Raw genomic sequence first — 13,246 nt, forward strand, 5'->3', positions numbered from 1 at the left:
CATAGAGTAAAAGATAAAATGAGGAGGAGGCATGGAAAGATTATTGCAAATAGCTGGCAAATTATTTTCTTTGTAGATTACATGAATTCTCTAATCTTCGTATTATTATGTGAGGCTAATATCTGAGATTGTGCAGGGGCAACTATGTCTGGAAGCTACCTTGCACTCCAAAATTAGAGTTTATGAAGGTGGACAATCCGTGCTGGTAATGAGAAGTGGCTGCTTTTTTTTTCTTCTCTTAATTTTATAAAACATAGGGAAAATCTTTATCTCTTGTCAAAAGTGGGAGAGATCGAGTAGAAATATAAGTGTACATTCTGTATTCTCTCAGGACTATGATCTCAATCTGGTTCCCGAACTTTAACTGAGCAAAGATGGATGATGAGCAAGGTGATTTAACTGACCAAGGAGCTGCACATGCCCGGTCAATGATGGTAGATCTTAGCTGTTTTTTTCTTGTCTAGCCAATTGGATTAGTCTTTAGACAACTGACATATCTTGAATATTGTGCATCATCTTACTCATGGTGAATCTTAATATTTCTCTTGTCACTCTTTTATATTACATTCTGTAATCACCGTGGCTCTTTTACGTCTCTGTTGAGCTTGTATCTCTGTGATCCTTACAAATTAGTACATTGCTTGTTTTATATAGCACCACCAGGGATGACAATTCAAGTGGAAGGTGGTTATGGCGAGCGTCTTCCACCCGCAGAAACCAGATTTAGTCATAGAGGTACATGCACTCCTTTTTTTTTCCTGCTGCAATAATCTGTAGTTGTTCAGAGTCTTAATCTGCATGAATGATGCTCTGATTAAAGTTTCTCTGGTGAAAAAATCGTGTCGCAGGACTTTGTGGATGATTACGTTTCCACTGATAACGACCACGATGATCAACTTGGGTACGAGGTGCAAGGAGAGGATCTTAAAGGGGGCCGCGAGACTGAAGAGGATATGGCAGCACAGCCTGATAATGAATCTTATGAAGGAGATGGTATTCTGCCTTTCCCTTCAGAAGCAACACCTTTTCTTTATTGTCCCCTGATCCTAAAAGGCATTACTCTGTCTATTCTCTTAGGGGTTTTTGCGCGCCCCACGAAGGAAGGTAATCATTGCTTTTAAAATTTTGACAAGGTTGTTATTATCTATTTTCTCTATTCATGTTAGAACTAGGAGAAGTTTAAAATGACCCTTTGAGGATGATGATCTAAGGGCTAAACTTTAGATAATGTCGCTAGGTGGCCAAGGGGGGCTGGTTCCTAGAAGGACTAGTCGAGGACTTGGTGGATATTAGTATATACCAATATATGTATATGCAGTATTGTGCATGTGTATAGAGAGACAGAGGTGGTTTAAAATTATTTGGAAGAAATATAAACTCTTAACAATTGGAGAAGAGAAGGCAGCTGGTCTTCTTTCTCTTACTCTCTATGTTTTGCGTACTCGGCTTTTAGGCGAAGCCTAGTCGGGCAAGCCCTTTAGTTGTTAAGCGCCCAAAAGCCACCTGGGGACTAAGTAGAGCCTGTTCCTGCTCTTAGGTGGGGCCTTTGACTATCCATCATCTGTTTGATCCTATGTAGATAAACCTCAGATTTAATACTTTAAACTCTTGTTCTGTGTGTTTGCTTATAATTCTTTCTTTATCTTTAATTTTTTCTTGTCCCTCAAGGCTACTTGGTGCAAATGCCTACTGTAGTTTTAATCAAAATGGAAGAATGTTATTTTGGAGTATGTATCATTTCGATCTTCAGATCCAATTGATTTTAGGTTACCTGGTGTTGATTTATTTTAATTAAATTAACTGTTCTCGCACATGGGAAAAGAACACGAGATCTAGTAGAGTCTTGTATAAACAAGATTTTGGTCGCTTAACCTATGTTTTCGTACAGGATCAATTTGACACCATATATTTGTCAGACAATGAGAGTTATGTTATGTACTCTTGCCCTCATTTTTTAGATGGTACGCCTTGTTTACTGTTTGGATCTCCTCCAAATTATTGAAATATGCAGTTCTATGTGTATTCTTAAATATATCCACTATCTCCAGGAACTTAAGCACAAGAATGATGATGGCAGTATGAATCTCTTATTATGAGCTAGGTGCTACAAAGTCGAAGGAGTGTTCATCTTTTGTTTCAAAATTAAGGAAATTGTAATCATCATTTTATTAAGAAATGATTAGTTTGTATTTTTAATCTTTTTGTTCCTGTAAAGATTTTCTTTTTTTAATGATGTAAATTGATCTATGTGATATGATAAAACTTGATTCAGTTTTTAATTTGGTTCATAATTTGTTTTAGTATCAATTTTAATTGTTATTTTAACTTTAATTTCAATTTGGGATTATCTAAATCGAAATCGGCCAGATACTTCCGGCACCAGAACAACAGATGTAACGGGCAAAAGTTTGGTAGCTCAAAAATGTAAGCAACCAACTTCAGGTATTTCACTTGCTCTATTATTATGGTTGGTCTATCTATGAAGCGATCGGCGTTTCACTTGCTTATCGTTGTTTTATCTATGAAGTGATCATCGTTTCACTGTTGTATTTTGGTTGGTCTAGCTTTAAAGCGATCACTATTTTGCTTGCTCTAGGAAGGTCGGTCTAGCCATGAAGCAATTAAGAAAAAAGACGCTACATGATAATTGCTTGATTACTAAACTGATTGCCTAGCTGCTCTAGACTTGTTGAAATCCCACTTTTTGCAACTCCAGAGCGAGAGCCAAATTAAATCGTTTTAAGGGATAGAGCGACTCAATATGGGCTTTTCCAACCAAAAATGCCTGGTCGCTTAATCCAACTTTTCTTGTAGTGCTTTCGAAGCATTCCAGCTAGTCCGCTCACATGAGGACACGCCATGGAAGTCCCTGACATTATATTGAACTCGACTCGTCTTTGATCAGAATCCATACTTGATGGACCAACAGCTCCAGTCCATGCAGCCAATATATCGACACCCGGGGCAACGAGATCTGGTTTGAGAATCTACGGTGTTATGTAGTTTGGACCACGGCTAGAAAAGGAAGCTATTTGAGGTGCACTTGGTGAAGACCTGAACGTTGTTCCTGCAAAATGGATATTATCTCTCGGAATTTTAGCTGATTTAATGTACTTTAGAATCTGAAGACCGGCCTTGTAAGACACTGTCGTAGCAGGAAGTAGATAAGGAGCAGCTATCGATCCATCTCCTCTTGCTTCCGAGTCGATAACAATCATTCCAACACCACCAGCTCTTTGTACTTCGCGTCCTTTCTCAGCTTTTCCAATTTTATCGCCACTGTTGCAAACAACAATCTTTCCGGTGACTATAGAAGAATTCAGCTTCCCTTGTGGAAAAATTCATTACCACTGTTACCAGCGAAAACCAATTGCGGAAATTGTGCAAGTGACTTCTCGGTGTACAATGAAACACCACTAAAAACTCTACTGTCACCCAACAAATGCACATCCCCAGGAAACTGTCTATCGATGGTCGAAGCACCAACAGTTAGTATACATGGCGCAATATTAACTGCAGTGGATGGACCGGGTCCTGCATTTCCGGTAGCGCAAGAAACAAGTATTCCTTTCTCCATAGCACCAAATGCTGCAATTGCAATCAAATCTTGATGATATTCCTTAGCGGATCCACGAGTACATACTGATAAAGAAATTATATCTACTCCATCTGCCACAGCTTGATCCATAGCAGCGAGAATATCTGATTCAGGGCAACCAGTACTCCAGCATACCTTGTAAACAACAATTCTTTCTCTAGTCGCTACTCCCTTGGCTTGTCCAACCGCGTATTTGTAGAATCCTGCATCATTAACATAAGATCCGGCTGCAATTGATGCACAATGTGTACCATGTCCCGTTGTATCACGAGGTGATTTTAACTCATTACTTGCACCTATACCTTGAATTTTGGCTTGGTGTCCTTTCCAGAAAGCCCGAGCACCGATTAGCTTTCTGTTGCAACCGGACTCGGGGAAATCGGGTCCGGACTCGCAAGTACCTTTCCACCTTTCTGGTACTGGTGTTAGCATGGATGTTGGTTAAACTTCAACATAGAAGTCACTAACAAGCTGGTTAGGACAAGATTAGGAAATTGATGTAATCCTAAGGGAATTAGAAGTCATCTAGTTTTAAGAAAAGGAAAGACATGTAATAAGGTAATAGGACTAGGAAAAGGAATTCATAGTTCTATATATATATGATCACCAAAGTTGTGGTTGATCATATGAGCAAGATTAGAGCTTGTGTTTAGTTTTGAGAGATTTTCTAAACATCAATAAAGAGAGTTGTCTTTATATAAGCTAAGTTTCATCTTGCAGTTGCCATTAATTGGTATCAGAGCTTGTTTCTGAGCCATGGAAAATGAAACCACCATTGTGGGTGCATAACAGTTCACGCCACCATAAATACAAGTTCCAATCCTCAACGCCACAAACTACACAGTATGGGCCATGAGAATGAAGGTACTGATGAAAATCTACAAAGTTTGGGAAACAATTGATCCTGGTACATTGGACCCAGACAAAAACAATGTTACCATTAGATTACTCTTTCAAGCAATACCAGAATGTCTTTTTCTACAAGTTGGTGAACAGGAAACTTCAAAGAAAATTTGGGATGCAATAAAGGCACGTAATCTCGGAGCTGATCGAGTTAAAGAAGCCCGTTTGCAAACCTTAATATCTGAATTTGAAAGAGTGAAGATGAAAGACACTGATACTATTGATAGCTTTGCAAGAAAGCTATCAGAGATAGCCTCAAAAGCTGCGTCACTTGGACAATCCATTGATGAAGATAAACTGGTAAAGAAGTTTCTCAATAGTTTACCAAGATCCAAGTATATTCATATCATAGCTTCTCTCGAACAAGTCTTAGATTTAACGAAGACTAGCTATGAAGATATAATTGGAAGATTGAAATCATATGAAGAAAGAATTCTTGATGAAGAAAACAATGGAGAAACTCAAGGAAAACTCTTGTACACAAACTCTTACCAACAAAACTCTGCGACAAGAGAAAGAGGTCGTGGAAGAGGTGGTAGAGGAAACAGAGTCCGAGGAAGGGGAGGAAGGTTTAACTCACAAGATAGAACAACAAGTCAGAATGATCAAAACCAAGGGAAAGAAAAGAAGGATAGATCAAACATTATTTGTTACAGATGTGATAAACCAGGACACTTCTCCTCTGTATGCCCTGAAAGAATACAAAAGATGGAAGAAACAAACAAGAATGAAACAAGGGAAGCAGATACAACTCTTTTCATGCACGAAGTTGTATTCTTAAACGAAGGGAACCTAATACCAAAGAACTACGAATCAAAGGATGGAGAAGAAGGAATCTGGTATTTAGATAATGAAGCCAGCAATCACATGACTGGTAAGAGACACTACTTTTCTGAACTCAATGAGAAAATCAAAGGACAAGTGAAGTTTGGGGATGGATCTTCTGTAGAAATTGAAGGGAAAGGATCAATTTTATTTCAGAGCAAGACCGGAGAACAGAAGCTTGTCACAAACATCTACTTCATCCCAAACTTACAAAGCAACATTCTAAGTTTAGGACAAGGTACAGAAGTTGGATGTGATGTTAGAATGCGACAAGATTATCTAACAGTTCATGACCCAAGTGGAAGACTTTTAGTTAGAGTCTCACGCTCACAGAATAGACTCTACAAGATAAGTCTCATGATTGGAAGGCCATTGTGTCTGAATATGAGACTGGAAGATCATACATGGAAGTGGCACGCAAGGTTAGGACACATAAGCTTTAGAACTTTAAAGGAAATGTCTCAAAAAGAGATGGTTCGAGGACTACCACAGATAAATGATGAAGCAAAAATCTGTGAATCATGTTTAGTTGGGAAACAAACTCGTCAAGGTTTCCCAAAAGCAACAACATTCAGAGCCTCAAAGCCATTAGACCTTCTTCATGATGATTTATGTGGTCCTATTACACCACAAACCCTTGCAAATAACAAATACATATTTGTTATTATAGATGACTTCTCAAGATATATGTGGTTTATTCTTATGAAAGAAAAGAGTGAAGCATTTGACAGATTCAAAACTTTCAGAAATCTGATAGAAAAAGAGTTAAAAGAGGAGGTCAAAATGATTAGAACTGATAGAGGAGGAGAGTTCACTTCCTTAGAGTTCAAAAATTTCTGTGAGTCAAATGGAATCAAAAGGCAACTCACAGCACCGTATACACCACAAAAAAACGGAGTGGTGGAGAGGAGAAACAGGACTCTAATGGAGATGACAAGAAGTTCTTTAAAGGCTATGCAGGTACCTAATTATCTATGGGGAGAAGCTGTACGACACTCCACAGACCTAATAAACAGGATACCTACGAAAGCTCTTAAAGACATGACTCCATATGAAAGCTTGCGAAAGATAAAACCAAACATAGATCATTTAAGATTGTTTGGTTGCAAAGTATACGCAAAAGTTGATTCTGCAACTCTTATGAAACTGGATGATCGATCTCAGACTCTTGTGAATCTAGGAATTGAGCCTGGATCCAAAGCTTACAGATTATTCAATCCAACAACGAAAAGAGTGATAGTGAGTCGAGATGTGGTATTCGATGAAAAATCAAACTGGAACTGGAAAGAAACTAATGATGGACCAAGTAGGGATCCAGGAATGTTTCACATGAGATGGGGTCAAGTAATTGATGAAGGCGAAGGACCCATAATCATCAATACCAATGGAAACAATGATGTTAATCAAGAAGAAGAAGAGAATAATGAAACACTAAGAATAACGAAGAAGTAGAAGAAGAAGAAGAGATCGACGAAATAACTCAACTCATTCCACTGCGAAAATCAACAAGACAGATGCAAAAGCCACAGTATCTGGAGGATAATGTTCTTCAAGCTGCAGAAGAATGTGAGATAATGCTACTTTCTGTTAATGATGAACCAAGGAATTTTCAAGAAGCAAAGGTCTCGACTAAATGGACACAAGCATGTAGAGAAGAAATTATTTCAATCAACAGAAACAAGACTTGGTTTCTAGTTGATAAGCCAGGTGGGGTAAAAGTGATTGTTCTTAAGTGGATCTTCAAAATAAAACGGAATGCTTATGGTACTGTCAACAAATATAATGCAAGACTTGTAGCTAAGGGATACGTTCAAGAATCAGGCATAGACTTTGATGAAGTTTTCGCACCAGTTGCTAGACTAGAGACAATTCTTCTCTTAACAGCAGAAGCAGCATCAAACTCATGGGAAATTCACCACTTAGACGTTAAGACAACATTCTTACATGGTGAATTGCGAGAAGATGTGTATGTTGAACAACCAGTAGGTTTTGAAGTAAAAGGACAAGAGCAGAAGGTTTATAAGTTATCAAAAGCTCTATATGGTCTAAGACAAGCTCCTCAAGCCTGGAATACAAAGTTAGATCAAATCTTAAGAGAAATCAGATTTGTTAAGTGCTCTAAAGAAACATCAGTATATAGAAGAGAAGAAAAGGGAACGCTTCTTGTGATTGCAGTCTATGTAGATGATCTATTTTTGACTTGCAACTCCCTTAAGGTGATCAATGAGTTCAAGAGAGAAATGTCATCAAAGTTTGAGATGTCAGATCTCGGAAAACTCACTTATTACCTCGGCATAGAAGTCCATCAAGGAGTAGATGGGATTCAGATTAAACAAGAAGCTTATGCAAGGAGAATTCTGAAAGAAGCAGGACTTGAAACTTGTAATCCAACTAAGATACCAATGGAGTTTGGACTTAAAGTTTCAAAGGCACAAGCAGAAGCTGAGATTGATCCAACGAGTTATAGAAGAAATGTTGGATGCCTTAGATACTTGTTACACACAAGACCAGACTTGGGTTTCTCTGTGGGAGTAGCAAGCCTTTATATGCAGAGTCCACGCAAGTCTCATGGTGATGTAATAAAGCAGATATTGAGATATCTAAGAGGAACAATCAGCTGTGGATTGAAGTATGGTCGAGGAGGATCAAAAGGAATTGTTGGGTATAGTGACAGCAGTCATAATATTGACCAAGATGATGGAAAAAGTACAACTAGTCATATATTTTATCTAGGAGAAGCACCCATTACATGGTGTTCACAGAAGCAAGACACTGTAACCCTCTCATCCTGTGAAGCTGAGTTTATGGCTGCAACAGAAGCAGCTAAACAATCTGATGCAGATGAGCAGGCTATAGCCTATTTGGAGGCTAAAAATCCAAGTGTCGTAATTTAGATCCTTAGGGGTCCATTTCGATGGGAAACAAGCCAAAGAACAGGACAAGGAATCTTTGATTGCCTTGGTCTTCAGAATTTAGCCAAATTCCATCGTTTAGGGCATCAAACATACGTTTTTGCTATTTTAGGAAAGTTTTTATTTTGTTAATAACTCTTTCGTTAAGAGTCTGTTTGGGCCGCCGTTTGAGGCGAATTGTTTTATTTTATGAGTACTTTCATTATTTTAGGTCGACCAAAATTTGCCAAAAATAGCAAATTAGGGTCTGAGTCGGTTTAGGGGTTTTTTTCATCCTTTCTTGACTAGCAAGTTAGGGTTTTCCCAAAGTCTATATATAAAAGAGTCCATCATAAATTGTTTAGGGCAAATTTTTTTGGAATATATATCTTCTTTATCAAACTTTGTTCAAGTTTAATCGATTTTTATCTAAAGTTGGGAAACCGAAGTCTAGATATTAATCAACGTTCATAGTCGATATTCCTAGGGATATTTGAAGTCTGAACAACACTTCTCTTTTCACTAGTTTCTCTAATATCCGCTGCATCACAATCAATATGGCTTCAAGAACTGTTGGGTGAAATCAAAGGAAGAGAACCTGAAAAAGTTCTCATCAAGATTGATAATAAGTCTGCAATTGCACTCACTAAAAATCCAGTGTTTCATGGGAAGACGAAACACATTCACAAAAGGTATCATTTCATACGAGAATGCATCGAGAAGGAGGTCATTAACGTTGAACACATACCAGGAACTGAGCAGAAAGCAGATATATTGACAAAGGCATTAGCTCGGATCAAGTTTGAAGAAATGAGACAATTGATTGGAGTACAATATATTTCACGAGTAAGGTTGAAGCTTAACGGGGAGAATGTTGGTTAAACTTCAACATAGAAGTCACTAACAAGCTGGTTAGGACAAGATTGGGAAATTGATGTAATCCTAAGGGAATTAGAAGTCATCTAGTTCTAAGAAAAGGAAAGACATGTAATAAGGTAATAGGACTAGGAAAAGGAATTCATAGTTCTATATATATATGATCACCAAAGTTGTGGTTGATCATATGAGCAAGATTAGAGCTTGTGTTTAGTTTTGAGAGATTTTCTAAACATCAATAAAGAAAGTTGTCTTTATATAAGCTAAGTTTCATCTTGCAGTTGCCATTAATGGAGTCATTGAAACTAGGATGTCCTGGACAGATTCCGCTATCAATAACACCAATAATGACATTGTCACCGCGAATTGACGCGGCCGAAAGACCCAAATTCTCTCTCAAATTGAGAAATTCAGATGTACGGGTAGTTTGGAGCTGGTGAATCTGTTCAGGAAGGATTGAAATGATCCCAGGGAGACTACTGAGATGAGAAGCTTGAGATGGTGTAAGTCGAGCTGCAAAACCATTCGCTGCGTGAGTATAAGTATAGAGGATTTCTTGAGGATCATGAGATGAGGGGACAGATTGAAGAATAGATCTATACCAATCTTTGTGAGAGGTAAAGACAGAAGGTTCTTCTGATGTAGAGACATGAACAATGTAGGTCTCCAACTTTTCATCATTGAACAACGACGACAATTGAGAAAATGAACAAGATATATGTAAAGATAGAAAGATAAGAAGGAAAGGAATGCATGATGAAGCAGATTTGCACATTGTTGCTTGATATACCGGAAGTATCTGCAAAGTCTTTGCATATATACAAAGCAGGTAGGTATAGAAGAAACAAATCCTGAACTAAAAAAGGGTCAAGTGGAGCGAGAAACTTCCACTACGGGAAAAATATACATCTACAACTGGAGATTTACAACACTTCGCTATACATCGTAGAAAGTCCTATGTTTTACAACTGGTTTCAAAGGAAGAGTTGTCGTATATCATCACTACCAACCCTTAGGAACAAGGGGTTGCGCTAAGAAAACAAACGACAACTCCTTTAGCAAAACTGTTGTGACGACATTTAGGTATAACAACTTTGTTTCATAAGTGTAGTGACTTAGCCTATCACAATTCTCACAAGTGTTGTTGAAGAACACAAAAATATGATAATGAAAAATACGTTAGAGGGGAGATTCGAACATGAACCTAATGCATGGATGTCTAGCTCATCAACCATCCTTACAGTTCACAAGTTTAGGTTTTTTTTTTTTTTAATAGAAACGTATAACAACACTTATAAGTGTTGTTGAAGTTAAAATATAGAATGTGGGAAAAAATGAGGTTTGGGGGATTCTCATTTCTGCTAAATTTTTCTCACTTCTGCTAAAAATTATTTTGGTCTCCGGTTCTACTAAATTTTTCTCACTTATGCTAAAAATTATTTTCTCTAACACCCCCCACTAAATTCTAGAAATTTAGGCTTTTTGAGATTGGGTAGAAATATCCAAAAGAAGGTTTGTTTAAGGTTTCAGAGAATATTCTGATGGAATCTTACATGTAAAGGGTTCATCTTTACAAATTTTTAAGGTTTCGTAGAATATTCTGAATGAATCTTATCTGTAAATGGATGGATTCGTCGTTCTTACCAAATTTTTGACTTATAGTAGTCCACTCATGGCCAGGATCGACCTAGGAGCCTGTTATGCATACAATATGCAGAAATAGGGTTTGTTTAAGGTTTCGTAGAATATTCTGAAGGAATCTTACCTGTAAATGGATGGGTTCGCCGTTCTTACCAAGTTTTTGACTTATACTAGTCCACTCACGGCCATGTTTCGATCTCGGAGCCTAGTATGCATACAATATGCAGAAGTAGGGTTTGTTTAAGGTTTCTTAGAATATTCCGAAGGAATTTTACCTGTAAATGGATGGATTCATCGTTCTTACAATGTTTTTGACTTGTAGTAGTCAACTCCCGGCCTGGTTTCGATCTCGGAACCTGGTATGCATACAATATGCAGAAATAGGGTTTGTTTAAGGTTTCGTAGAATATTCTGAAGGAATCTTACCTGTAAATGGATGTATTCGTCGTTCTTACCAAGTTTTTGACTTAGAGTAGTCAACTCGCGGCCAGGTTTCGATCTCGGATCCTGGTTTGCATACAATATGCATAAATAGGGTTTGTTTAAGGTTTCGTAGAATATTTCGAAGGAATCTTACCTGTAAATGGATGGATTCGTCGTTCTTACCAAGTTTCTGACTTAGAGTAGTCAACTCGCGGCCAGGTTTTGATCTCGGAGCCTGGTATGCATACAATATGCAGAAATAGGGTTTGTTTAATGTTTCGTAGAATATTCCGAAGGGATATTACCTGTAAATGGATGGATTCGTCGTTCTTACCAAGTTTCTGACTTATAGTAGTCCACTCCCGGCCAGGTTTCGATCTCAGAGCCTGGTATGCATACAATATGCAAAAATATATTTTGTTTAAGGTTTCATAGAATATTCCGAAGGAATCTTACCTGTAAATGGATGGATTCATCGTTCTTACCAAGTTTTGTGTGTGTTTAAGGTTTCGTAGAATATTTCCATGGAATCTTACCAGTAAATGGTTGGATTCATCGTTTTTGTGCACTTTAAAACTTCTTGGTTCATAGTTTGTAAGTCGTTATACCGAACTTGAAGTTTGAATCGACACTGAGCTTCATTTTCATCAATTTCGATGATGTATCATGCTAATTTTGAAGTCAGAACCCTCTCAGAGCTTCGTGGTTCATAGATTATATGCCATTATACAAAGTTTGAAGTTCGAATCGACATTGAGCTTCATATTTATCGATTTTGATGATGTATCATGCTAAGTTTGAAGTCAGAACCCTCTCAGAGCTTCTTGGTTCATAGTTTGTATGTCGTTATACCACATTTGAAGTTTGAATCGACACTGAGCTTCATATTTATCGATTTCAATGATGTATCATGCTACTAATGTGAACTAAAGCTACTTCATGACCTGTATGACTAGTCGAAATTATTTCATGATCTATGTAACTAGTCGAAATTCTAACCGGAAGCACAAAGAGAAAGCACAAAAGCACAAAGAAACACACCAATTATCGAATTCATTTCTTATTTTTCAGCCTCATTCTTATACATTTTTTGGATTTTTTTATATCAGAATGTCGATAACAATATGCTAAATTTATTCATATTTTTATTGGATTTTTTTCGTGTCGAAGGTTGATAGTAAAACGGAATACATGAGTGTGTATTAGCACAAAGAAAAACACACATGCTTCTTAATCCGTAGGAGCATCCCAAAATACAATCTCAACCGTGAAATCATTTTCCCAATCCGTATGAGTGGATCAAACAAAATCTGGTCCGTCCAACATTTTCATTCACCCACCAAACCCTCCTCAACCACCCAACAAAATCTGGCCATCCACTAAATGGTTCGAGCATGTGAAGATCGTGTGTGCAAGAAGATAAGTGAACGTGTCTTGCTACTCACCACATATTTTCTCTAGGAAGAACATATTGAAGTTTCATTTCTCATTTTTCTGCTTTGCCAAAGATCTACTTAAGTCTCTGCAAAAGGAAAAGGCGACCTCACAGAAATGGGGTCTGATAATGGGAGTTGCAGAAGCAATTCATGGCAGCAGCTCTTTGAGAAAGAGATCTGGAATTCGTTAATTTTCAGGATGCCGAGTTCGATCTCTTCCTACAAATTCGAACATCAACTCCAGTACCTGAAGGTGCTTATCAAGTCAAGAAGCATGAATGGAATCTGAGATCCTGAGAGGGTAATTTTGCTTGAGACAGTGGTGCTGATTGAGTTATTGGCATGATTGAACTTGGGGCTGTGGGATCGATTAGCATCTCAGTTAGAGGTGTAAACTGGTGAAAGAAACATCAAGATCTGAAGGTACAAAAGTCCAGAATGGAGAGTTCTGTGGGTATTTGAGTGAATTGCATATTATGGTGATTGATTTTGGGTACAGATGGAAGAGATTCATGGTGATTCTACAACAACAACATCAATGATTGATTGACCTAATTCTGGTGTTAGCTAATGGTGATGATTGTGTGGATAATTCTGCTGATGAGAATGAAGACGAGATACTTGCAAGTCGATGTTGATTACAAGTGAAGACA

At 37.8% G+C, this 13,246-nt stretch overlaps 1 protein-coding gene across 1 annotated transcript; it reads right to left on the reverse strand.

Annotated features, from left to right (window-relative positions):
- Positions 1 to 2,987: 2,987 nt before the first annotated feature.
- On the reverse strand, positions 2,988 to 9,868 carry LOC113326375 (subtilisin-like protease SBT1.4). The gene is made up of 3 exons (XM_026574113.1): positions 9,379 to 9,868; positions 3,349 to 4,017; positions 2,988 to 3,307 (listed from the first exon to the last, which is right to left on the reverse strand). Exons 1-3 carry the CDS (start codon positions 9,866 to 9,868, stop codon positions 2,988 to 2,990), a joined length of 1,479 nt encoding a protein of 492 aa, XP_026429898.1.
- Between the last annotated feature and the right edge of the window lie 3,378 nt (positions 9,869 to 13,246).

Source organism: Papaver somniferum, unplaced genomic scaffold, assembly GCF_003573695.1.
Source record: "Papaver somniferum cultivar HN1 unplaced genomic scaffold, ASM357369v1 unplaced-scaffold_10, whole genome shotgun sequence".
Taxonomy (NCBI): domain Eukaryota; kingdom Viridiplantae; phylum Streptophyta; class Magnoliopsida; order Ranunculales; family Papaveraceae; genus Papaver; species Papaver somniferum.

Excerpts from the sequence above, each read along its gene's own strand:
- LOC113326375 (XM_026574113.1), bottom strand. The coding sequence starts at position 9,868 with ATGTGCAAATCTGCTTCATCATGCATTCCTTTCCTTCTTATCTTTCTA. Across the intron at positions 4,018-9,378 it reads TTTCAATGACTCCATTAATG|TACCAGAAAGGTGGAAAGGT; the intron begins GCAACTGCAAGA and ends TGCTAACACCAG. Across the intron at positions 3,308-3,348 it reads GGTTTTCGCTGGTAACAGTG|TCACCGGAAAGATTGTTGTT; the intron begins GTAATGAATTTT and ends ATTCTTCTATAG.